Source organism: Neolamprologus multifasciatus, chromosome 2 (assembly GCF_963576455.1).
Source record: "Neolamprologus multifasciatus chromosome 2, fNeoMul1.2, whole genome shotgun sequence".
NCBI lineage: Eukaryota > Metazoa > Chordata > Actinopteri > Cichliformes > Cichlidae > Neolamprologus > Neolamprologus multifasciatus.
Window position 1 is genome coordinate 3,400,600 of NC_140440.1, and position 25,609 is coordinate 3,426,208.

General features: G+C 39.8%; 1 protein-coding gene across 4 annotated transcripts in view; it reads right to left on the bottom strand.

The window, feature by feature from the left end:
* Positions 1-25,609, bottom strand: part of glra1 (glycine receptor, alpha 1) — a 135,159-nt gene that overhangs the window by 104,763 nt on the left and 4,787 nt on the right. For 2 of the 4 annotated variants that reach the window (XM_085182943.1, XM_085182951.1), the window contains exons 2-3: positions 5,974-6,098; positions 5,681-5,692 (exon numbers count right to left, since the gene is read on the bottom strand). In XM_085182943.1, the coding sequence (XP_085039069.1) occupies positions 5,681-5,692; positions 5,974-6,098 (137 nt within the window). The remainder of the gene's footprint in view (positions 1-5,680; positions 5,693-5,973; positions 6,099-25,609) is intronic. The other 2 variants (XM_085182955.1, XM_085182964.1) reach the window with 1 other exon arrangement.

Sequence of the window (25,609 nt, forward strand, 5' to 3'; positions counted from 1 at the left end):
TCTCTCCCTCCATACACACTCCTTTATCTCCACAGTGCTGTGTGCCATTCATTACCGGGTAGTGCATCAGAAGGGCTCGGTGCTGCTGTCTGAGGAAGTAAAAAAAACTCCTGTATGACCTCGCCTGCTACCTGCTCACCTAAGCAAATGTTTCAAGAGCCAGATGCTAAAATAAAGGAGGGCTAAACAGATAAATAGGGGACAATTTCTTTATTAATGAACTTGTCTTTCAACCACCGATAAGGAAAATGGATATGCAGGAAGAGATGAGGAAAATAAAAGGAAGAGGGAAGAAAAATGAAGATTAAAATATAAGAGAATAAAATAAAAGATCTGATCACTATGCAGAAATAAATAAGACCAAATGATGTGTGATGAGCAAGGAAACTAATAAGGAAGCAAAAATTAAGAACGCAGCTATAAGCAGCAGACAGAATAAAGAAAAGGCAAAGACAGATGTGAGGTTTGGATGAAACACTGTAAAAACTGAGAAAGCAGGAAAAGAGAAATGAACGTAGGATGAAGTCATGGATTATAAACAGCTCGTCCTGAATGTGTCACGAGTGCTTGCTCTCCTCTCTCCAGCAGAGGAACTAACTAAATCAACCGGAAGCTTTTTTTTGCCCATACACTGGACCCCTGCACCGGATCACTGGAATTTCTTCTCGTGCTGCCATAGTCATAGCTTGGGGCAGATCTCATCACTTCTCCATCCTGTCCCCTCCCGCCCTCCATCTACTGTGGCAAAATTAGCAAGGCTGGTGCTAATTGGATGAGCATGAATGATGTGTAGGAGAGAAAAAGAGGAGCACAGGGAGCTCACAAACAAAAACACAAGAAAAAAACGAGGGAAAAGACTATTTATGACATGCAGCAGTGGTGAATGAAGAAGAAACACCCAGTGCATCATGGGAATTCCCCAGCAGCCTACGCCTTTTGCAGCATAACTAAGGGAGGATTCAGGGTCACCTGATCCAGCCCTAACTATGTGCTTTAGCAAAAAAGAAGGTTTGAAGCCTAATCTTTAAAGTAGAGATAGTGTCTGTCTCCTGAATCCAAACTGGAAGCTGGTTCCACAGAAGAGGGGCCTGAAAACTGAAGGCTCTGAAGGGATATGATGCTTTCAGGACTTTGCATGTGAGAAGGAATTTAAATGTATTTCTGGAAACAACCAAGATCAGCAAGGTCAACAAAGGGAAGATAAATATCTCTTTTTTTATCCCTGTAAATACTAAGAAATTGCAGTAGTCCAGCCTAGGAGTAATAAATGCATGAACTAGTTTTTCAGCATCACTCTGAGACAGGATGTTTCTCATTTTAGAGATATTGCACAAATGGAAGAAAACAGTCCTACATTTTTGTTTAATATGTGCACTGAAGGACATATCCTGGGGTTCCTCACAGTGTTACTGGAGACTAAGGTAACGCCATCCAGAGTACAATACACTCAGTTTGTTGTGAATTTAGATTTACATTTGCTATGTTCCCCATCATAAAATAGACATTAGTTTCACTGTAGACAGAATATCTCAAACAGCACGTGGGAGGCGTTCCATCCAGTAAAATAACGGTGGTACACAACAAGAAACAAAAAAATATTTGAAAAGCAGGTCAATATTAAAAAAAGACACCAAAACGACACCAAAATGGATTTATATAAATAATATAACAGTGAAGCTAAATCTATTGTGTTTCCACTCCAAGTGCTTCACACTACAAGGCTCGTCCATCCATCCTGCACCACACAAATCCTTCTCACTCTCACTCTGATGGATGCTTCAGGGCCAGTTTGGGGTTCACTGTGTTGACCGCCTGATGTCACCTGGATGGTCCCGGGGTTTGAACCACTCATCTTTCAAATGGTGGCCACCCCACTCTGCTTCCTGAGCCATAGTTGCCCCAGGCACTGACCCGACTTCCTCGGGCAGCTTGTTTCGTAGCTGTGGGGCTCTGCATGTGTTCACTTCTGCTGGTTTTAGTTAAAACAACAACAACTTTGTTCTGGTCTAAATTGGAAATTGTGCAAAAGACAAAATGAAACTGTGTGACGCGCCGGTGTGTTCTCAGGGTAATACACAGTTATCAGTGTGTCTTCACCGTGTTGGAGAATGTGCACAGGTGACGGTGACGTTTCCACTACAGCAGCAGAGAAGCATGCTAGTTGAAGGATCCCTTCCTTAAAAAGCTTCTAAGGAAACACGTTCGAGCGATCCGTGTGCTGAATGTCACATCATTACAGACACGTCACTTATTAAAGTGTTCCCACTTAGCATTTTATGGTGATGATTATTTTTATTATAATACCGCCATGCTATTCTAGTTCTTCCTTTTTTTGCTCCCTGCCTGACTCCCCTACTGTGCAAGTACATATTTTTTTGTTGTTGTTTCTTTCCCCCCGAGTTTACGAGGCCGCCGAGCTGTCAAGCTGTTTATTTCATGGGTGTGATTAATGCAGGGGTGTAGTCGGCTGGTAGGGGACGCACACAAACACACACACTTACACACAAAAGACTGCATGAATGAGCAAGTCGGAGAGATCACGCTGTGTTACTCTGTCGACCTGACAACCATGACGGAATCTGGAAGTTCACGTCGGGCTGTCTGGTAACGATGGCCCCTGACACAATTAGCTGAGCACATTATATAAAAGATGGGCTCCTCCTCCTCGTCCATACGTATCTTCATTACAGATCTGCGCTCGTTACAAATGTACCCCAAAACAGAAAGTATCTGACATCTGAGCTCATTTAAACAAACGTGTCTGTGTTACAGGGGACATTGGGACTCTTATTATTCTGTGCGTGTGCGGCACAGCGCCGGAGAGTAATTTCATCTGCATTAAAATTTTTTATTACATCGCATTAGAAGAAGGAAAAAAAGATTAAAGCTATAAATTCAAATAACTGCCACACAGGCCTGTTTAAATCCTGATTTGTAAAGGTCAGTGCAGTGCTAGCTTCAGTAAATCGCGCGGGAGTGTTGCCGAGCAGAGCTGAGGAGAAATCAAATTTAAAAAACAGAAATGATCTCCAAAATCGACTCGCGACAAACACCTGAGCAAACCCTCTGCTGGTTGGCCATTCTGTAGCCACGGCAGGTTTAATAATGCGCACTTAGTCACAGCGAAAACCCTCCGCTCCTCTCAACTCTGTCCTGCGTGAACCGAGATATCCTGCTCACCATATAATGGGTTGTACCATTATGGGCTCAGCAAAGAAAAAACAGAAGAAGAGAGAAGCTCCATGGCAGCATTCAGAAACAAAGCTGTGATTCACTTGTGCACATTCTGTGTACCTGTGTGCTCAGTGTACAAAATATTAGCAACACCTTTAAGTTTCACCTGTTTTTGATTTAGAGACGACGGGCAGATGCAGAGCAGCAGACAAATAGCATCGCATGCTGACCTGACGCAGGCAGCGTTAGGTAATGTACGTCATCCCTCCAGGTTTGATCACCGCCAGAGATCCCAGAAAACATCTGGGTGAGAAGTGAACGGCAGAAATCTTTTCAGGTTATTGAAAAGACGAAATGCAAACCTTTCTACCCCAGCAGATAACATGCCACTTACTATATTACACACACACACACACACACACAAGCAGAGTGCTTAACAAATATATTAGACCACCAACAAATTAGTGGTTTATGCCACGGCTGACCTGAATGGACCAGGAAGGTTCTGTGTGCCGCAGCGTTTTTGTGTTTCTGTCTAGAATGAATTCGGATAAAATCTCATGTTAAAAAACACATTTTCAAGGTCAGCTTCATGATTTATTGGTGGGAAACTGACAAAAAGTCTAATAACTTAAAATATTCTCATCTTAACATCTAGCAAGTTTTAAGACGTCGCGTCACATTTGACCTCTGACCTCTCCTTCAAGGTCAACAAACTGATGTGAAGGTCAAAGTTATAATAATGATTTATGGAGTTATTTAAAACTATGTTTCTTACTCCCATCTTTTCAATGTCAATCTTGTTTGTGTTGGAAACATTTATTTTATTAGGACTTTTTTATGTATATTTTTCATCTAACAGGTCATAACCACAATTCTTATACTAGGACGATGCTTTATCTTATTAATATATTTTTATTATAAACCAAAATACACTTGGTGTTTATTACAAAACATTTAAAATATGAATAAATCATGAAATAAATACTACACATGTACTATATTCATATAAATAAAAAAATATACAAAAATTTTAGTATTAAAATGTGTTTCCGTGGGTTTATTAAAGTATGTTTAAAAGAAGAAAGAAAAAAATGAGAGCCGCCTCAGAGCCTGAGAGCTTCCTGTTTTTTAATGTTTCTCATTAATCCGAATGCACAAGCTCTTTAATTAAAAATATAATCATGTAACATCTTATCCATGAATTTTAAAGTTTACAGTTTTATGAAAAAGCAGTGAAGCACATTATTATTTTGCATCCCTGAACAGTAAAAATGAGTTTTAGTTATTTTTATTTTACATTTCTAAAATATTTGACAGATGGTCTCATACGTTTGTGAAGCTCTGTACACACACACACACACACACACACACACACACACACACACACTGATCTTATCACAACCATTTTACATGAAACAGATCAGATCAAATTGAGCCAAGTGTAAGGGCCATTTAGATATTTATAATTATGAATTAATGGTTTGGCAAATCTTGATAATAACCTGAAAAGGTTCACTTTTCACTAAAACTTGGACAGCGCCTAAAACGTGCGGTGATTGGTGGATGGGTTCCCGTGTGCTTTTGAGGTTCATGTTAAACCTCCTGCAGACCAAACTGCTGCCAGGTAAGACTCGAACTCCTTACACATCCCACTGATCTGCTTCTGATCAGACTTGGAGGGGAACTGAGCGTACCTCTCACTAACATTTGAACCAATCTTCATCCTTTAAGTGACGACAGTAGGACAAGATTTACTGTCTGGACTGCAAGGTGCCAAGGATAGCAATGCTTTGGCAGCCGTATATATATAAAAAAAAACAAGTAAGGCACATGTTGTAACAGGTGATTAAAGGTTAATGCTTAAAGAAGACGTGTTGATAAATATCACCGGGGTACCAATATTTTGTACACATGACCCGACAAACTAAACGGAAGACATTAGAAATTTCTCACATCCACTTTATAAAATCTCAGTTCTGGCAGTTTTAAACATGCAGCAAGGCTTAAATGTCAGAAAAGCACGAGGGGAAATCAGTTTGTCTGTCTGTTCAGATACTTAAAGATGCTGTAAATGTATTTTTAACCCATTGCATTAGTCATAGACTTTGGTGGATACGGAGGGCTGCCCCAGTTCTCTCATGTCCAGTCTGTGTTCCTAATGCAAGAAGGTTTAAAGTAGAAACCTCTGACATGTGTCTTTATGGGGGCTTACATTCAGGGAGGTCACTTAAAACTATATCGTCATCATCATCATCATGAAGTCATGGTCAGCAGCACACTCATGGGAGAGAGGCACATTACCTTGACCACCAAAACAAGCACTCAGGATACTGTGTGGATACCAAGGAATGTAGCCAACTAGCTTAGTCTTTACTGGGGATTTTGTCGTCTTACCATATGATTGTGGGTAAAAGTGCAAGGCTGGACTCGTGTTAGGGGAAAAAAAGGTGGGTGGGAGGGGGTTTGGGGTCTGACACCTAAACTGAGCCGTGGGAAGAATTACCTTTGTTCCACACTGCAAAGGGCAAATACAGAGATCGACAAATTGAGAACAGACAAAGACATTGAAGTGATTAAATATACAGCAACAAAGTTTCAGCAACATCGATGTCTAAACATGTTATTTTCCTTTTTTCAGTGAAGCTAATAAATACAAACCTTTTTTTCTTTGGTGACATTCTTGGCTAAACAGGCATTTAGAAAAGGTAATAAAATGCAGACATAGCGCAGGTCTTTTCAGGGTACGTTTGGCTACATTCCTGTTTTATCCGACTGAGTCTTGGTGGCAACGCCTACCTTTAAAATTTGGTCGGATTCTGGCATCGTACCCCGAAACCTTGCCCATGAGCTTGTCCAGAAATTCAGACGGTGGCATCGGGGAGGCAGCTTTCCTCGCTGCAGCTTCTTTGGATGCTGCCAAGCTAGAAGAGAGAAAGGTAGACATGGTCAGCAAGAGAGGAATGGTGGATCCCAACAGATTTATGCAGCCTGGCAGTGTTACAAACAAACAAACAGTTACATTTCATGTAAATGATCCAAAAAAGACCTGATTAACCCCAAAGATTACATAAACCCTCCCATTCAAACCTTTAACTGACAGACATGTCTGTGAAGGTTCTTAGTCATCCAGGTCATCGTTGTCTAAGGAGCTTGGAAAGTAAGGCATCTGGACTTCTTTAAGTTGCTTGAGGATATTTCATCTGAGAAGCTCCTTCAGTTCCAAGAGCAAATGGTGGAGAGTCCCAGATTTTAAGCCCTATGGGAATGTCCCCCCAAGAGGGTCATGGATTGATCCTCTACCTCTACATGAGCCAAGGTGTGAAAACGGGTGTAGGTCACAATCAGCCAAGTTTCGGGTGAATCCATAGTGAAGCCTAGTCCCACCCTATCATGTAATTTACTGAGGTCAAATGGCCCAGGATGTGAGTGGGCATTAAGGCATCTGGGAAGAGATCTCAAAACTGGATTATAGATGGCAGAGAGTCAGTGTCATAAGCCCTGTCCTCTGTTCAAAGATGATCATTCACAGTGGAGATAACTGGCTTCTTTCACTCCTCTTTCAAACCATCTGTGTTCTCTGTCCAAAATGCTTAAAATCTGGGATTCTCCACCAGTTGCTCTAAGAACTGAAGAAGCTTCTCAGATGAAGTGTCTTCAAGAAATTTACAGTAGTCCGGACACTTTTCTTTCCAAGGTCCTTAGCCACATCACCATAAAAGAATTACAGAGCTAAAATCACAAGTTGGTGCACTTTCACCCAAACATGATGTTTCTCAAACACAGATGAAAAGCAGCCATCACGAGTCATTATGCCATGAACACAGGCCGTCATGTGTTACAAGGAAATCTGACGAAAGAACCAGAGCATGGCTGAAGTGTACGAAAAGCCACAGCGTACGTACTCACATGTAAGTCTGAGCTGTCGATGGCCTGAGAGCACATCTTTTACTCTAGTTTAAACAAATTTGGTAACAAAACACGTTCATTTGTGATTCTAATCTACAAAAACAATGTACCCGTGTGAGAAAAAGCTGACAGGCAGATTCTTTGCTGTTGTTGTTCATTTTAACAAAGAGGTAGCTCACACTAATAAATGATTACAGTAAATCAAATATCTTAAAAATCACCTTTGGTCCTTTGGAGGTTATCCCTGCTGGCATAAAGCAGCTCCCGTCCACACCACAGATTCAAATCAAATTAAATTTATCCTCATTTGATTTCATTTCGTTTTATCTATTTTAATTAAAAACTGACTAAAACTGATTAAAACTTCACAGTCTGTGAATTTAACGCCTGGCTACAAGAAACATGCTTTTTTCTTTTCATGAAGTTGTTACTCAAATGCTGTGATTCACTTAACCAGCTCCCATTGATTTTGCAGTTCAGTTCTTTACCTTATTAAGTTCATCATGCTCATTAGATGCTCTCTGCATAATGCCAAATCCCCAGCACAGCCTTGAGCCCACAGACATACAACGAGTCCAGAGCAAACAGTCAATAACGCTGAACACACAGACGATGATGGACTGCGCTAAAAAACAAAGCAAACAGCTACGGCACATCAAAGAAAGACAAACAGGCACAAAGCGGCTCTCCTGCTGCCATGAGGATCACAGTGGTGACCCAGCTGAAAATATTGGTCTTGACAGATATAGTAAATGTCAGTGCAGCTTGGGACATAAACGCTCCTGCATTTATTGAAATGAAGATGAGCTGTGTTCATTACCTACAACTGTGGCAAAAAGTCCAAGTCATTAAACTTCCCACTGCGAGGCCTGAAAATATACTCAGCATTTTACTGCAGGGGAGCATTCCTAACTCAGAGCTTAAAGCTAAACAACAAGGGGCCTATTATGCTTTCTGTTATTTTCTGTCATATTAGTTCTCTCATAATGGTGGTGAGGAAATTTCTAATGATGAGGTCAGCGTCTGTACAAGTTCAGTTCAATTCAATTTTATTTATATAGCATCAAATTTAAAAAAAAAAATAAACAGTTGCCTCAGGCACTGGTACAAAAAGCTGCAGGCTGCAGTAAAAACTCTTCATATGATTATCAGACACAAAGTTCTGTGAACACACTGCTGTTCAAACCTCTGTTTGCAAGAGGAGGCCAATCAGAGGAAAGCTGGATTTAAAGGGAGGCAGAGGATGAACTGAGAGGCACAGACCATCAAAGTGAGTCAGTCTGCAAAATCTCACTTCAATTTATATGGCATCAAACCACAACAACAGTTGCCTCAGGGTAATTTATAGTGTAAGGTAAAGAGCTTCTCACCTGGAAAGAAAAATCTGTATTTAGAATAGGACTATCTGAAACTCGTACATGTAAAAAATCATAATTACATCCTAATAGATTCCAAAAATCTGTTTCCCATTCTTGAAGCCTTCCCAAACATCCTTACTTTATAAAACAACATATCTCCAAAACTTTGGATATTTCAGATCTGAGCACCAACTGCAAGCTTCTGCAGCTTTTCCAGCTGTCGTGACTCCGAGCTGATTATTAGTTATTGATGTGGCTTTTAGTTCGTGTGCCACAGCCTGTTTAAACACTGTGGTAATGTACGCCTCTGAATTTGGAATGAAATGCTTGGCTGCTTCAGTTGGATGGAAAGTGAACTGACAGTGACTCTGAACTGACCCGTGGCCCGACAGTGGAGGTGCATTAGTGGCCACTTGTAGTACAGTTTGTATTTCATTGCATCATTTCCTGCTGGGTCCAGAGACAGCACGGACAGCAGTGCGATCCGAGCTATAAATACGCTGCTGAGCTGACCCACTTCATCTGACCACAGCTCCACGATGAGCTTTGTTATCCAGGAAGACATGAGAAGAACTCTGAAAACCTTTCACCGTGCCAGCTTTGTCCTAATGAGTCGATGAATTAATCAGCAATGAGGACTGAATGAGGACTGGGTAACTATTAGTTTCTGTTCTTCATTCTCATTCATATTTTTTGGATTTTTTTAAAAGTGTAATTAGTTTAATTAAATTCTACAAATACACTTTCTTCCATGTCAGTGTCCCTAAGAAAGTAGATAAAAGCATGTGAGCATTTTTCTAGCACCTGTCATGACAGTAAAGGGGTTAACTACTGAACATCATAATCAGAATACTTTATTAATCCCAGAGGAAAGTATGTGGTCACTGTTGCTCCATGACAAAAAAAGCAAACAAGTTAAAGTACTACAGTTAAAGTAAATAGCTCAAATATAAAAATATCCCTGATATAATACACAAAAGAAATATAAACTATGTAGTTGAAATTAAGGTACCAACAGTAAAGGATGTGCAGAACCGCGGGGCTTTGTGCTTTCAAACTAAAATCTACGCCATAACTGCAAGCCCCTCTGAAACCATAGCCCGCAACCTGATGTGCACCTCCCTGGAAATGGGACTGCACGTCTGTTCAGCACAGTTGATTCCTCCTGTGCATTTCTACCTTTTCCCTGCAGTTTTTAAGTTTATCAGTAAGAGAAAAGCCATCATCATTTCAACAGAAGGAACAATAATCATAGCATCAATATAAGGACTGAAACATGTCAGAAAGTTCCTGTAGGGAGATTGCTGAAACTTTCACAGTGTACAAAGAAGTTTAGAAACGTGAGGGACAAAGACGTCCGCCCCCCGGAAAGAATGCCCAGAACAAAGAGCAAGTACCCAGGAGGGAAAAGGTCCCCGCATCTAAGGCGCTTCTATCTAGACTTGAAAAACAACGATGTCGTAGTTACATCATAGCTCTACAAAGAGTCACGCCTTAGTTAGGTTTTATTTAATAGTTCCTCTTATAATCTTTACTTGTTAATTCATGTATTCTTTCTCTTTCTATCAGTACATCAACTCATTCTTTGTTTTTAGTTTTATAGACTAATTGGATTGTTTTGCTTCTCTTTGGTCCCGTGTGTATCTCTGTCATTTTAAACTTATTATTTTCTTTATTTGGTCTTTTTGCTTAAAAATGTTCTTAATTTTCACTCAAAGTGTAGAAAAGTGTCCTTCAGCTTCATTTAATCCATCATATCAGCGCAATGTGTGCACATAAACCTGGTTTTAAGGCCAGGTTCAGCAGCGGTCCATGACTCGCTCTAATGATCATATTATTGCTACAAAAAAAAAGAAAAAAAGATTCCTGAATATTTAATGAATAAATAAACAAACACTATATAACCGTTACTATATAAATAGTTAAAAACGGTGAATACGATTCATGCTGTTGCACGGGGAGCATGCAATGTTTCATCTTTGTTTTTTGTACCCGGTCCCTGAAAAATAAATGTTAATGACTTGTTCTTTTAAATTTTATTTTTATTTCAAGTATCCAATCAAGCTGACCGAACTCCTCTTTGAACGTCTGAACCTAAACACAGGTCATAAATAAAATCAGGGCCTAATGGGAATTTTAATGACATGCATGTTTTATGACGGATCGACTCGGACCAAACCTTCTCAGAGTGAGTAGATGTTATGGATTTTCTGAGGAATAATTCATTTTGGTGCTGGAACATTCCCACTTTATAGCACTCAAACATTCAGCGGTCGTTTTCAGCCACCATGACTTTATCCCAGCTCAGGATATCAATGATTGAATATAGACAAAATTATTTCCTCAGAAACTCGAGTCCAGACGACAAAGTGGGGCAGCAGCAACAGGACTTTTTGGGCTGTTTTCTTGTCATTTCAGAGTTAGCTGAGTTCAAAGGGTCATTAAAGTAGCCGGTCTGTTGTGACTTTCCTGTTTCCAAACTTACAGTTTGAACAGTAAATGTGAGATTGATGATTATTTAACCTCCTGATGAGTGTGAGCTCCTGATGAGTGTGTGGGAGGAGTGCGCCGCCGCTGCATTAATCTCTCATAAATTAAAATGACAGATGATACAGTCGATCACGCTCACCTTCTAAATGTAAAACTGCAAACCGTGACTTTCAATATGGTAAATCGTGTCGTGCAGCTTGATAAATAGTGGCATTAGCAATTCATAAACATGTAATGCGGCCGGCGCTGTCGCTTTATCAGGAAACTGCTGATCAGAATCGCAGTCCGCCCGGAGAAGACGGGAATTATGATGGAGCCGTGATTGGAAAACAAAACAGAAAGGGACAAATCTCTTACTAGTTCTTGTCTCATGTGTACACAAGCATGACGATGAAGTAAATACATACACACACACACAAACCAGCTTGCCCACATCAGTGAAAACACTGGAAAACAAATCATGCGGGGGTGGGGGTTAGGGTTAGGAGGGCAGTGTGTGTGAGTGTGTGGTTGTGTCTGTAAATGTTCGTGTGTTTAGGACAAGGACCAGTAAGGGAAGTTTGGACACTGTCTCCATCTACACTGCTACCAGCCACTAAGGTCATCCTGTCCTGTTAGGTAACCGGCCAAGCTGCCTGCAGAGTCACATGACACACACACACACACACACACACACACACAGTCTCCATCAGTCTGTGGTGTTAATTGCTGACAGTAGTTCACGGTGTTGTTGATAATCATAAATCTTCACGGTGATAATGACATTATAATGATCATAACTGAGTATTAATGACAGGGATGGAAATAAGTTGGCCTGATGAATGATAATCACCGTGATGAAGAAACCTAACCACATAAACACGGGAAACCCCCCAACCGAAGACTAATGATGCCTTTGCTAACAGTTATTCAGCGTCTCCATGCGGTCAGCTTAGCCGACGTGATTACAGATTTAGCACTGTCACTGTTCTTTCTCTGGATCAGGTTTACTGCACAGGTGAGTCTCAGTTCACAAACATGTTTTTGCACACGTTCAACTGCCAGACCACCACATCCAAGCAGGTGGACCTGAGCACTGGACACTAATGTCCACAACCAAACTGCACACAGAGTTAGCCGAGGAAAAAGTTAAACACCTACAACGAAGGATCAAAAGAGACCAACTCTGTTTCTGCTGATGTGAAACTTAAGAGCTGATTGCTAATCGAATGGCTAAAAGGAAGATCAGGTGGAGGCAGAGTTTTCTGCTACTATCTGTTAGAAGCTCCTACCCTCTGTGTGTCAGGTGACTGGGAGCTGTAAGCAGGGCGGAACAGGTGTACTTACAAAGACTGAAGAGCTAGCACCTGCAGAGTGACTGAGCTAAAGAGAATCACGGTGGTCACATGACTGTGATCAGGTGATTTTATGCAAACAGGAAGTTAACAAATAAATTAATGAATGAAAAGAAATATTATAGGAACGTGAATATAAAAATGTATTAATCGAGTGTTTATGAATCAAACACAATTGTAAAAAATAAAAATTGCGATGTGAAACGTTGGCACTGTATGAAAGTCCCCTCACTGATGTTCTTTTTGTCCTAATGATTTTCCACACTGCCCATACATGAAGGATGAGGCCGTGTTTCCTTTCTGACAGGTTTTGCTGTTAAATGACGGCGAGGCTGACGACATTATAATGATCGTAAATCACAACACAGATAATTATATTAGAAGAATCATGACTGATGATGATCAGAGTGAAACGTTTAAGTAAGCGTCACATTATGAGTCTTGTCCAGGCTTCTGATTAACCTGACATGTCGCTGTGTTAGCCTGCGAGCCTGTTAGCTTTAGGTTTATCTGTCTTTCTTGGTATTTTGTTGACTTGTAAGGTTTGAAATCTTTCCCTGTAAGATGTTGAATGTTTATTTAAATATTTAAAAGGATGATTTGGGGAAGGGAAATATCACCGTGACATACAAAATAACTTATTTTTGGCCTTTCCTCACATAACCTGCATCGGTTTATGTAAGCTGTGTGTCCACCCTGGTTTAGCTGGACACACGTCAGTCACACAGAGGCAGCGGTTACAGTTGGAGGGACTGAATGACATCTCCTGCAGGCTGAGTGGGGGGATTTTGACTCGGTCTGCTGCCTCGTGATTCAGACTGCACAGTTTTACACTGGGAGCAAATCTTGATGGAGGCTTACTTTGGGCCAGTTAGGAACAGGATACATGAAGAATTTGTGCAATCTGTGGCCTTTCAAAGTCTGGAATTTTGACCTTTAGTTGCAAACCCTGGAATTTGGCCAGCCTGCAATTTTTAAATGCCAGTGCACAGAGCCGACATGTGTCACACCTTACAGTCTGATCAGAAGAAAGTCTCAGATGGCTGAAATGTCACGTTTGAGAAAAAATGCTGACAGAAGCTCCGGTTTATAAAGAAATTCAAAAGAGAAATGATGTGATGCACAGAAATATATGAGAAACACATCAGATCAGATCAAAGAGACAATAATGATCATTTTTTAAGGGCAGTTATAGCAGGCAGAGGGATGGCTGTCTTTCTGAATTGGCATATGATTCACGAGTCACCTGCAGCATACGTCAGACTTTGGAAAAGCGCTGCAGGCCTGTTAGTCATCAATAACCAATAACACTAAGACATTTTCACTTATTTAAAAGTCTGTTTTAAAGGTTATGCCTCATACAGCAGAAATGACACATCTGAAACACTCGGACACGCATGTTGAAGAACTTCACACAGACACCAAGTTTATAAAATGAATATTTGTCCAAACATGCCGCATGACAGAATCTGATGTTTGAGACATGGAAAGCAAAGAAAAGTACAAATCTGCAGAGAATCTGAAAAAGTTCTTAAAAGGTAAAGTGGTCTGTGCTTTCTCTACAGAGTATTCCAATTAAATATGATAATATTTATAATATTTTATATGCAATAGAGCATATTTAAACCATGTGAAATAAGTGTAATCAAAATTGATATAGAAAATAAAAGTATGGTTTATGGTTCAACAGCCTCTTCTCTAACATTTATTGGTTATTCATTGCCTGCATAGTAAACGTTTCCAATAAATAACAGTTTAAAGTTTTATTGCTTTTGTTTCAGCCAAATTAAAGATTTTCAGGGGCACCAAGTACAATTTTTGGCAAACCTCAGTAATATGAAAAATCATACAGCAGCAGTTTTTTGCACTGCCAAGACAGTGAAGTCTTCTTAAGAATGGCAAACGTTGATTATATTTTTTTTTAATGAAGGTTATTTTAAATCCAGTGTACAAACTTTTAATCTACAAATATATCTCCTAGCTGACTTTAATTATCTGTCAGTGATATTTGTGTCTAATTGTGGCTGAGCACACAGTGTAGGCAAAACTGAGATTTAAGGCTGTGATTCTTACACTTGTGTAAATGTGATTATCTCTGTGGAATTGTATGACAGTAGAAGAAAACTCCATGGGAACAACACTGTCCTCAGTCAAACTCTTATCCGAGGCATTTTTGTCACCTTTCACTTCATCAACGATAAGATGCCACTGCGCTCAAAGTGATGATGTGGAATCTAATTTCCATACTGACATTTGATGCTGCGCACCAACTCAGTGGACTAATTTAAATTACTGCTTTATCTTAATCTATACCATTTTAAGTTTTCTTACTTCTACTGATCCATCTGTATTTTTGGCTCACGTACTGCTGAGTAACTCTGTGCATGCTTGTGTTATTTAACAGATTTTATTCAGAGACTCACAGGATCGTTAATGTAAAAGCTTGGCCAGTAAAGAGACAGCACGGCTGAGTGTCTTGTCATCATTAAAGGCTCGGGTCAGTGTTGACGTTCAGGTTTGTGGATCTGATGCCAGAAAACAGCGTTGCTGTAAACTGTGGTGTATGGAGCACAAAACCTGAGACGGCTCTCGACACATAACAGTACGCAAAATTAATTTTTAGGTTTAGATTAAGGTTTAGAACCTTTTTTATGGTAAAATGTGCCAAACTGCAGGTTACATATAGTGGACATATAGTAACTAATTATCCATATATTCCAACATCTTTGCACTCTGAACCATAAATAAGCTGTACATGTTGTTATTTACACCGAGAGCAAAGAAATAGTGGGAGCTCAATTCATTGTATGTGTACACACACTTGGTCAGTAAATCTGAATCTGTCAGGGGTTTGTGACCCAGCATTTTGACTTTGTTGTTGTATTTGTGATTTCTTAGGCATATTGAAAGGATGTTAAGTTCTAGTACTATTATCAGGTCGCCTTAACTTTTAATTCTAGTTTAGGTTTTTCTGTGTATTCTTAGTTATGAGTGTGCTCCTGTTCTCTGTATTATAGGGTCTGTCTTGTCCTCAGTGTTTTACTTTCAGTACCCCTGTGTTTAGGTCTCTCTTTTGTGCTTCTAAACCTGTAATGTTTCATGTTGTCAAGCTCATGTCATGTCGGCGTTCCGTTATGTCCCGGTAGGAAGTCTTGTTTCTATGTTCATTGTGCTTAGTGTTACTTTTCATCATCGTCATGATATCAATTTGTGTCAGCTCTTTCCCCATGTGTTTCTACTTCCCCTGATCACCTCCTGGGTGTATTTAGTCAGTGTGTTTTCATTCTGTCCTTGTTGGATCGTCTGTGTATTTACCCACCACATCACATCATGATTCAACCTTTCACGATTCTGCTCAGGTTATGTTCATGTTTCTTGTCCATGTTGACTATTTATGACTAATCTTTTCCAAGTTACGCTCCACGTCCATCATTTAGGCAACACACAGTCAGCTCCCGCCGGCCATGACAGAATCTATATAAAGTACATTTAATATGACTCATCCTCCTCACCTACTCTTAAACAAGTCAACATAACCGACCCCACAAGTTGGTGCGATTTAGCTTATTTAGGCAGTGCCACAGTATATTTCCTTTTTGTTTACACATTGATCACATTTTAAAGTGCTGACATTTTTAAGCCCATGAACATTGTTGGGTCTTTACCTTACAGTATAAAGTGACTTGTGATTTGTGCTGTATAAATATAATGGGCCCTGAACTTAGCACTTGGTACAAGAATGTGATCTCACACTTGCTGGTGAAACTCTGTGAAATCCCCCTTTAATTAAATACCTCTTGTTAAAATGAATACGTATGATTGTATAATTATGATACCTGATATCATGATCTGAGATTACTGTGACTGCTGAGCTCAAATTACACTAATTCTCCACCCTGTTGTGCTTATTGTCTTTTTTAAAAGTTGCTTTCCTGTTGAAATAGTCACATGAGTGAATGACAAAGCATGTGCGGTCAGCTGATGATCGTGTCGACAGTTCAGAGAACGCGTCAGAACGCCTGTGGACAACGACGATAATGGCATCTCCCAAAAACTGTAATGAAGCAATGCCAATCAATAAGAAGACATCAGGACTCTGAGACCCGTCACACATCCAGTTCTGTTCTCAGTGACAACAAATTAGGTGGATCAAAGATTATCTCTGTGCCGATAATTCCTGCAGCAACGTGACAAATCGGCGCTTAATCCTCTTTACAACAATGGCCGGTGGGAGTGAGATCGGATCAAGCTCTTAGAGAAAAACAAATTTCTGTTGTTGGGCATGGCCCTCGTTGCACAGATGATACAATAAAAGCGTAAGACTTGTGTGAAATGCTTCCAAATTAGCGGTGAACGCGCACAGAGCTCGGCTGATGACAACCAGATTAGTCACAGATTACACCGCGTGCCATTACACAACGTAAATTATACACGAACAACATTAAGCTACTCACTCAGAGAAGAACGGCTGCTGCTGCATCATCATCCGTCATCATTTCTGCTACACTGGCAGGGCTAGGGGCCAGGACTCTCCTCTTCGGGTTTTTGGGGGATGTTGCTAACTCCGGGTCAGATAACAGGCACCACACCCGCAGTAGATGTGCACGGTGTGAGGTCTCGCAGCAAGCTATCAAATACGGCGCATTTCTCGGCTTTCAAAAAAAACGCTATGCGTCGCCAGGTGTTTCATCGGATTTGAGGTGTTACCTCCCTGTACAGTATCAGAGTATTAGCTTAAAGCACTTGTTGCAGGCTGCTGAGTTTGCATATTGTGCTGTGAAGTACAGCCAGACTTTTGACCGCTTCACCTTGGGCATTTTTAATCTGTAGCTCTGCTCTAAAAGAACGTACGTACCTGGACCCGCCTACTATCCTCGGAAACATAAAATGATTGGCTAGAATCTAAAGTGTATCACTGTCCAATGCTTTAACATAAGTGTCATTTCTGATCCTGAAGACATATGTATGTGTATTAAATTATAGGCTTTGATTTCAATGATCATTCTGCTGTTAATTATTCCATAATTAGGCCTCTTGTTTTCAGATTTTTCAGTATTATTTCATTTGATTTCATTCGTTTCTGCACAAATATTGCATATTTTCAAATGTTTGTTAAATTGTAACAAAGTATGAAAAAAAACACAATGAATTTGTTGGTGATCACAGAGCAGTTAAAATCCACATTATGTGCTGTATATATGTGAACTTTTACATTTTTTAGTTTTTAAATCATAGAAAAAGTAATAAATGTAACTTGGTTTGTACAGTTTGTGATTTTAAAGTCATTTTTGCATACAAATATTTGAAAACCAATACCACTGACAATATAACATTTTAGAAATGTAGAAATATTTGTTATTGATAAAGGAAACACACGTATGAGACACTCAAAACGTGATCCCTGTAGAAAACTTGAGGAGCTGAATGGCAGAGTCTGTGATTTTAGTGGGATGTCAGCTCGGTGCTGTGAGGGTTAATGTGCTGATGCTGTGCTCTGAATTTCCCCCTGAGGGATAAAGAGTTTGATTGATTTGCATTATCGCGTCTACACATTTTACAGGCAGGATTAGTGTTTCCTGCATGACATGAAATTAAATGTGAAAAGCAGGTCAACAATAAAGTTCCTAACTAATGAACTTTTGGTTTTGTGGAACAATTTTGGAAGTCTGTGGACCGTCCCCTTTTGATTCATGTTTGTTTGCTTCTCCTTACTTAAAGAGATGGACTCTTACGCATACAGCACTTTTCTAATTGAGCCCTAAAAGTGCTTTTTAGTACCAGCCTCATTCACTTAGTCACACACACACACCCACACCCATATCTATGCCTAAGTGCCTCCCGAACATTCACACACACTGTGATGGATGCATCAGGGGCAACTAGAGGCTCAGTATCTTGCCTGAGGACACTCTGACATGCAGACTGGAGGAGCCAGGGATCAAACCAGCCCCCTCCCCGTAGATAAAGACACTAGCTGCCTCCTTAAATGGCTGCCTAAGCTCAGTTTTCTGAGACTGCTGAGCCCTCAGCTTTTGAAATATGTGAATAAACAAAGGTTTCATTAAATCCCTGGATGATCCGCAGGGGAGAAAAGAATAATCAGCAGTTATCACACAGCTGGAACCTGATGTTTAAAGGTCCAGACTCATAGCAGCTATGGTTGTAATCCAAACTCAGCGGGACACTTGCTCCCTTATTTGAGCCTTACAGGCAGTGAGTTGTCCCCCTTTATGTAATTCTGTCCTCTTTGTCCCCATTTTCCCCTTACCTCTGTCTGATCCCAGTGCAGCTGTGCAACATACCTCTCTGTGTCTCTGTGTAAGACAATCAGCACTTCTCCCATGCATGCCATTTTTATTGCAAAACTGAAATTAAAACCTGATGATGGGCGTAAAACGCCAGAGATCAACAACTGGACCCTTCATCTCAGTATTCTTGTGTTCTCAGCACACACTATGCTCACCATTTGTTTGAGTCTGCTCAATTATATAATTATTATTCAGCTCAAACCCCAAAATTTTAATATGAAAAGTTATGCAAGTTACGTGTGTCACTGAAAAACAGTGAACAGTGACTCAAACTGAGTCAAACTGACCCGTTTCCCAAACACACTGAGAGAAAAGCTGCGTTTTGAATATGTCTTTTTCTGCTGCTCCACAAAATACATATTCATCAAGTCCAAACATCTGCCAGGTGTCTGCTCCATTTGCATAAACGCTTGGGCGAACAGATCAGATGAGTCCTTTTAAAAACCCACCTGCTTTAATGTCATTACAGGCTCTTCACACTGAATGTGTAGATATTCTGTTTCTATGAATAACCCAGCAAACGTAATGTTCCACCTACCTGTCTGACTGACTGAACTGCAGGCAGAATCAGGAAAAATGCATTAAGGCTCGAGGAGCCGGCGTCGATGTCTGTGGACACTTGACATCTCACCAGGCACAGCCACTACAGCCTGGCACGAGGATAATACAGCACACACACAATTAGAAGCAAGCTCTGCTGTGGACGCTTGACTATTTTGGCCTTAATTTCTCATGTTGGAGACAGAGACTCCAGCTGTGAGCTACCATGGAGCGCCTTTTCTAATAATATCTACATAATATTGTCTGCCTGGCTTGTAAAAGTCCTCCTGCTGGACTGTGTGACAGATTCAGCACCACAGAAGAAGGAAGACATGCACAGGTGCATCTGTTTTTTATAGCTCCACAACACCGACAGCCCTGCACTGAGACAACGAGCACAGCAACAGGGTGACACTCTAGATACATTCATACGTTTGTTTTAATAGTTTTTGGTATTTGTTGTATAAACTGAGAGCTCTACTCAAATAAATAATGGTTTTGAGTATTTTACAGTATTTATTTATCATTTATTTGAGTATTCAGTATTTACATGTTTACATGTATGCTATGTAATTTTGTTATAAAAGTATAAAAGATATATATATATATATATATATATATATATATATATATATATATATAGGGGTGCAACAATACACATAATTCACAGTTCGGTTCATTTCATTTCGATACTTTGGTGTCACGGTTCGATATTTTTTTGATACAAAAAAATGTTCATGCCTATTTTAAGTTATTAAAATTATAAATATTTCTTTTAACTCAAAAGTACAGTTTCTAAATTAAATGTTGCTGAAACATCAAAATAAAAATAAAATAAATGTATCCGATGGAGAAATCACTTATCTGTGGAAAAGAGAGTTTATTACAGAGAAATGGCTTTCCAAAATAAAAGCTATTTTGTCAACAGCAATAAAAGTGTTATTTGATATATAACATTTGATTTGATATCTTTCAGCTGCATTTAACTTAAAAACGGATCCTTTCACCTCTCAGACTAATACATACATACATATATATAAATATATATATGTATATATGTATATTTCACTTTTTTATCCAGGTAAAAGTCTCACTTTTCGAGAGAGTCCTGGCAAAAACAGCACCAGAAATTACAATAAAAATATAACTGATATTCAGCACAGTTATCACAAGCATTTGAAACTTGCAGTAACAGATGAGCAACATGCACACTTCGTGCATTTCCCATAACGTAAGCATCACCAGAAAGTGTCCTCTACAAAGTTCTAAAGGAAACAAAAAATCATGTCCAAGGCATTTACTCTGATATTAACAGTACCACAGTAAACAGTGGTCAAATACCACAGACTGTATCTCTACTGTAAGTACTATTATTTCAGCCTCAGAGGTTCTTTCTGTCACGGCTGTTTGATATGTAAACACACACACGTCTATAGTTGGAACAGGGCCACGAGGACCGAAGAGGCTCACAGTCAGCTGATATAAGTGGCACACAACCCGCGCCTAATCTTCTCCGGCTCTCCGTGATCAAAGTCGGGATTTGCTTTAATTATTTCAGATCAGCGCTGGCCCGTGCTGCTGTGGAGAGCTGCGGCCAATGCTGAGGCAGCAGAGGAGAAGGAAAAACAGCTGAGTTGCCCAGCGTCGGTGTCTCATATGCACACAGCGAGCAGAGAGAAAGCCAGAGCAAAGGAGAGGTGTGGGCTAATGCAAGACTCCAATCATTAGCCCTAAGTGTTCCTCATTATGTTCTTAAAGCCTCTGAAGACCCGAATCCCTAATTGATCTCATCCTGGCGTTTAGTAACACTCGGGAAAGCAAAGGGCTGCTCGCTTCCCTGGCGCGAACAGATAGGCTGCCTCGCCCAGCAAACAAGTCGTACCCTAGATGTTTAAGCATTCAGCATTTTAATGTTCATATCAAACAACATCAGACTGATAGTGATGTCGTCACTGTAACACTTTTAAACGTGTGGTTTTCCCACTTGCATGGAGTTCATTTTTTAGTCTAGGACAGGGGTGGGGAACTCCAGGCCTCAGGGGCCGGTGTTCTGCAGGTTTTAGTTCTCACCCTGGGTCAGTACACCTGAATCAAACGATTAGGTCATTACCAGCCCTCTGGGATCTACGAGACATGTTGAGGAGGTCATTTAGCCATTTAAATCAGCTCACACGTCTAAAACCTGCAGGACACGGGCCCTCGAGGCCTGGAGTTGGACACCCCTGGTCTAGGATGAAGGATGTGAAGACAGCACTAGGCTGTTGGTACTGACGTGTTCTGGTTTCAGGCCATGTGCTTGTGAACAGTCAGGTTTGAGGATTCTGTGGCTGCATGCAGCAGTCTGTGTTTGACATTCACAAATGTACGAGAATGTGTTAAAGTTGAGCAAAGGCAAAGCAAGGTTGTGAGTTTGATTCCCATCAGGAGCTGCTGTGTTTAAAATGCATGTAGTCATGGTACTTTGGACATAACTTGCACATAACTACTACAGAAAGAAGCCTTATCGGTGCTTTTCTTAATATTTTGGTTTTTTTCCTTTACATTATCTCTTACTATCTTACTATCACATTCAAGTCATTTTTATGTTTTAAACAAGATATAGAACTTTAATGCTCCATTCAGCAAGACTGTAAAATGCTCATCTTCCTTTTTTTTATTTAAAATTTAAAATAAATACAGGATTTCATTTTCAGATCTGAAGGTTTTGAAAACACATCCTGGTTGTCATATATTCTCCGTCTACTAAACCCATCGCAAAAGGAACGAGCAGTGTTTGCCGAAGTGGTCGTTAAACCGAGTTCTAAGTCAGAAAAAACTCTTCAGAAACGCTCCTCTTGCATCAACAGCTTCTACCATCGTCCAGCAGCACTTTAATTTCAGAAGTGCACAGCAGCTCCCGACATTTCCAGGAATTCACCTTTGCTTTAACTCAGTTACAGCTCTGAGAGGCCATTGATAATGTACTCTGTTAGTTATGGCGAAAATCTGTCACTGTCTGCTGATCAATAATGTATTATCATATATCAAGTTTTGGAAATGAACCTGCCCAGAAGTTAATTATTGCAGATGATGGTGAACTCCACTAGAGAAGTCGATTGTTTTTCGTTAGACGACTCAGGGAAATTGATCACAGGAGAAAAATGTATATGTTATGATTTGTTATGAAAGGAGATGCAAGTAATAAATATCGGCTACGAACAAAGAAACAGCCTGAGGGCAGACGCATAAATGAAACAGTTGCTTTAATTCGGCTGAGCAGTGAGTATGCTAACTGACAAGGGATGATTTCTAGGACTGCTTTCTGTAGTGCTCTAGTGCAAATCTCACCCCGCCTGCTCTGCTCCAGGTCTGACCCCATCCCTGAACTGCGAACCCCAACGACCAAGTTCACAGCAGGAAGGCATAAAAGACATCTTTGTCCCTCTAGGGATCAAAAGAGGATTATTGAATCCTGAATTATGTGCAGCAGTTTGCAGCAGCTAAAGCTGATAATCTCCTTTGTTCACTCCCATCCTTCACTATCAATTGCTGATGTTTAATACACCCAATAGATTTTATGGGAGCATTTACAACTCGGAAAAGAAAGCCCAACGGTGTGCCATCAAATAGTTTGATCCCTTCATTTTGTGTTACTGTTAGCTTGTAGAATGAAGGTGAAAATAATCAGGATGGAGGACATTTTATTGTGTGAGTGACAGCAAGGTTCAGTTTTTGATGTCCAATTTTGCAGTTTGCAACATTCAGAGGCAATTTGAGGCTTTTGTGCTTTTGATATGTCAGCAGACTAATTTGCTTCATCTTTCCCCGGCTTTGGATCTGCTGTGGAAGTCAAATCAGAAGGAACCCCTGGGAGATCCTGGACAACAATTCTAGGTAAAAAGTGGAAACACGCTTTATTTTATGCTTGAAATGACTCAGAGTGTCACACATCTGCTTTCTCTGGTAGTTTATTATTTATCTTTCACAGAATTCTTTCTTAAGTACAAAAGGAAGCATGAGGGGAACATTCTGAGTTGCAGTGCAGTCTACAATATTTTGATAAAATCCTGTAATGATACAAAAATCTGTTTGATAAATATGAAGCTTTGTCTTTACTTCAGAGTGCTCCAACACCATTCACCGACTTCTTTAAACCAAAAAATTAGGAATTAGGAAAGAATTAGGAATAAGTTTTAAAAAATCAAGTCTTCTTAACCAGTCAATGACGTATTTCTTTAAATAATATCAATCAAAATGACATGGTGAGGCTGGATTTTTGTTTTGCATACTCTTTGGCTGATAACGTTGCACTGCACCATCTCATCCATGTTAGTAGTTCAATTAATGTGAATAATCACTGTATTTCATTGCCCTGTATTTATACATGTGTAATGACAATAAAGTTGAATCCTAATCCTAATCCGAAGTTGCTCTGGATGAAGTATAGACTAAAGGTATTATTTACTACTTTAAATATATCTTTTGCATTTTTGGTTTTACTTAACGACCAACGGTCTAAAGTTGCATGAATTTGCTTTGCATGTAGGAAAATTGGAGTTAGACATTAAATGTTCATTTAAACAGGCTGTTAGGACCTCCAATTAATATATTTCACATAGTTTCTGTAATTTTATTTAAAATGTTTTTATTGATTGACTCTTTAATCCTTTTAATTTTTCAGAGCGTTCCAACACCGTTCACTGATTTATTTAAACCAAATCTGTAATCATTAGGAATAAGCAAGAAAAAAACCAAGTCTTCTTAACCAGTCAATGTTGTGTTCTTTGGAATAATATTGATCAACATGACATGGTAAGGTTGGATTTTTGCTTTGCACTTTTTTTCTGCAGCAGAACAGCCTATATGTAATGTTTCTCCTTTTTTTAAACACAAGTTTTTAACATAATAGCATCAGTGGTGGGCATGGATACATGAAGATCATGAATTTTAAATAATTAATTAACTGCAGCAAAGCAGTTAATTAAATGAGTGAAATGCAGTCTGAAGTTCTTGTGCACAAGAACTTGGAGGGAGCATGTGTTTATATTATATTGTTTATAATGTTTACAGTATCATCAGCACAAAGACGTGCTTTTGCTGGAATATTAGAAAATAAAATAGGTCTCAATGGTCTAAATGTATTTGCATCAGAATTTTAGTGAGAGTCAAAACTGCATCTAATTCACATTTATCAGGTTAAGTATCCACTTAAATGTACATTATATTCATGAACGGTACATCTCGTCTTTTTCACTTCAAGTTCCACCTAGAACTTGAACCCAGGCAGACGTTCATTTTCTCTTCATGCTTTAAGTTCTTAGACAGAATCAGAATTTGTTATAGGAACTCGCAGGGAGGTCTGTAATGTGACTGTAAATACAGATGACAGCCGGCACTGAGTCACAACACTTACACAGCTAATGAAAGCCAGAACTAGACTGAAGTGAAATATCACTCCAGGTAACATGACATTCGTGCAAGTCATTCTGTCACGGCTTTGTTTTTCTGGCCATCTACGTGAAAGCTGACCTTTCATTTAATGAACAAACCACCGAGGTCAGTCTGTCCTCTTTAAAATGTCCCTCCTCTCCTAGTTTCCACTCTACCCCTTTAAAATACTTCAATTTAATATCAGTCTGACATCCGCTGCCTGAAATCACTTAAGAAAGACATCGAATGACCTCCTCTAAATTGCCAGATTTCAACATCAATTTATTTCATGAACTGACAGAGTCAGATTTAATTTACTCTGAGACATGAAGGAGGTGAGCAGGTCGGAGTACGTCCCGCTCCCAAAGAGGAGAGATTCCGACATACGGCCGCCTCGTCAAGGCCAGCTCAAGGTTACCTTCAAGCAGCAGGTGACTGTTTCCACTCATGCTTAAATCCACTGCTCGTTGTTTCCATTTAAAAAAGATTTTTATTGAAAATAGAAATGTACAGAGGAAAAGGTCACTCTGCACATTTCATTCAGGATAGAGACTGAAGGCTGGCGCTTTTGTACATAATAATGACACGTGCAAGCACCCGCAAACGACGGAGGTGATCAGTCTGTGTTATCACAGGGAGGCAGATGTGCAGCTGATCAAAAAAATAAAGGGATGCAGTTTGTTTCTCTAAGAAGCTGAAAACCTAAAGGTGCTTTATTTGTTGCAGCAGCGATTCAGCAAATGAAGCCATAAAAAAACAGAGCGACCCTTCCTGCAAATCACCCCCGATGCTTCATTGGCTTGAAATAACTAAACTGTCAACAGAGAGGCATCTAATTCTCTTTTCCTGCTCCAGCACACCTTTAAGATCACAAATAACTGTATAACTGCATCTGAAACCAAATATAAATAAATTTCCCTCGAGAAGACTTCATGACAAACTGTGCACATGTTCCAGTTTTAGGATGATTGGCTTCTCCTTTTGTAAAAATAAACACATCGATATGTGTGGACAGAGGACAGCCGTCCCCAGAGCTTCCTATAAGATTCTGCTGTTCCAACGACCTCCCACCTGGTAGAAAACCGAT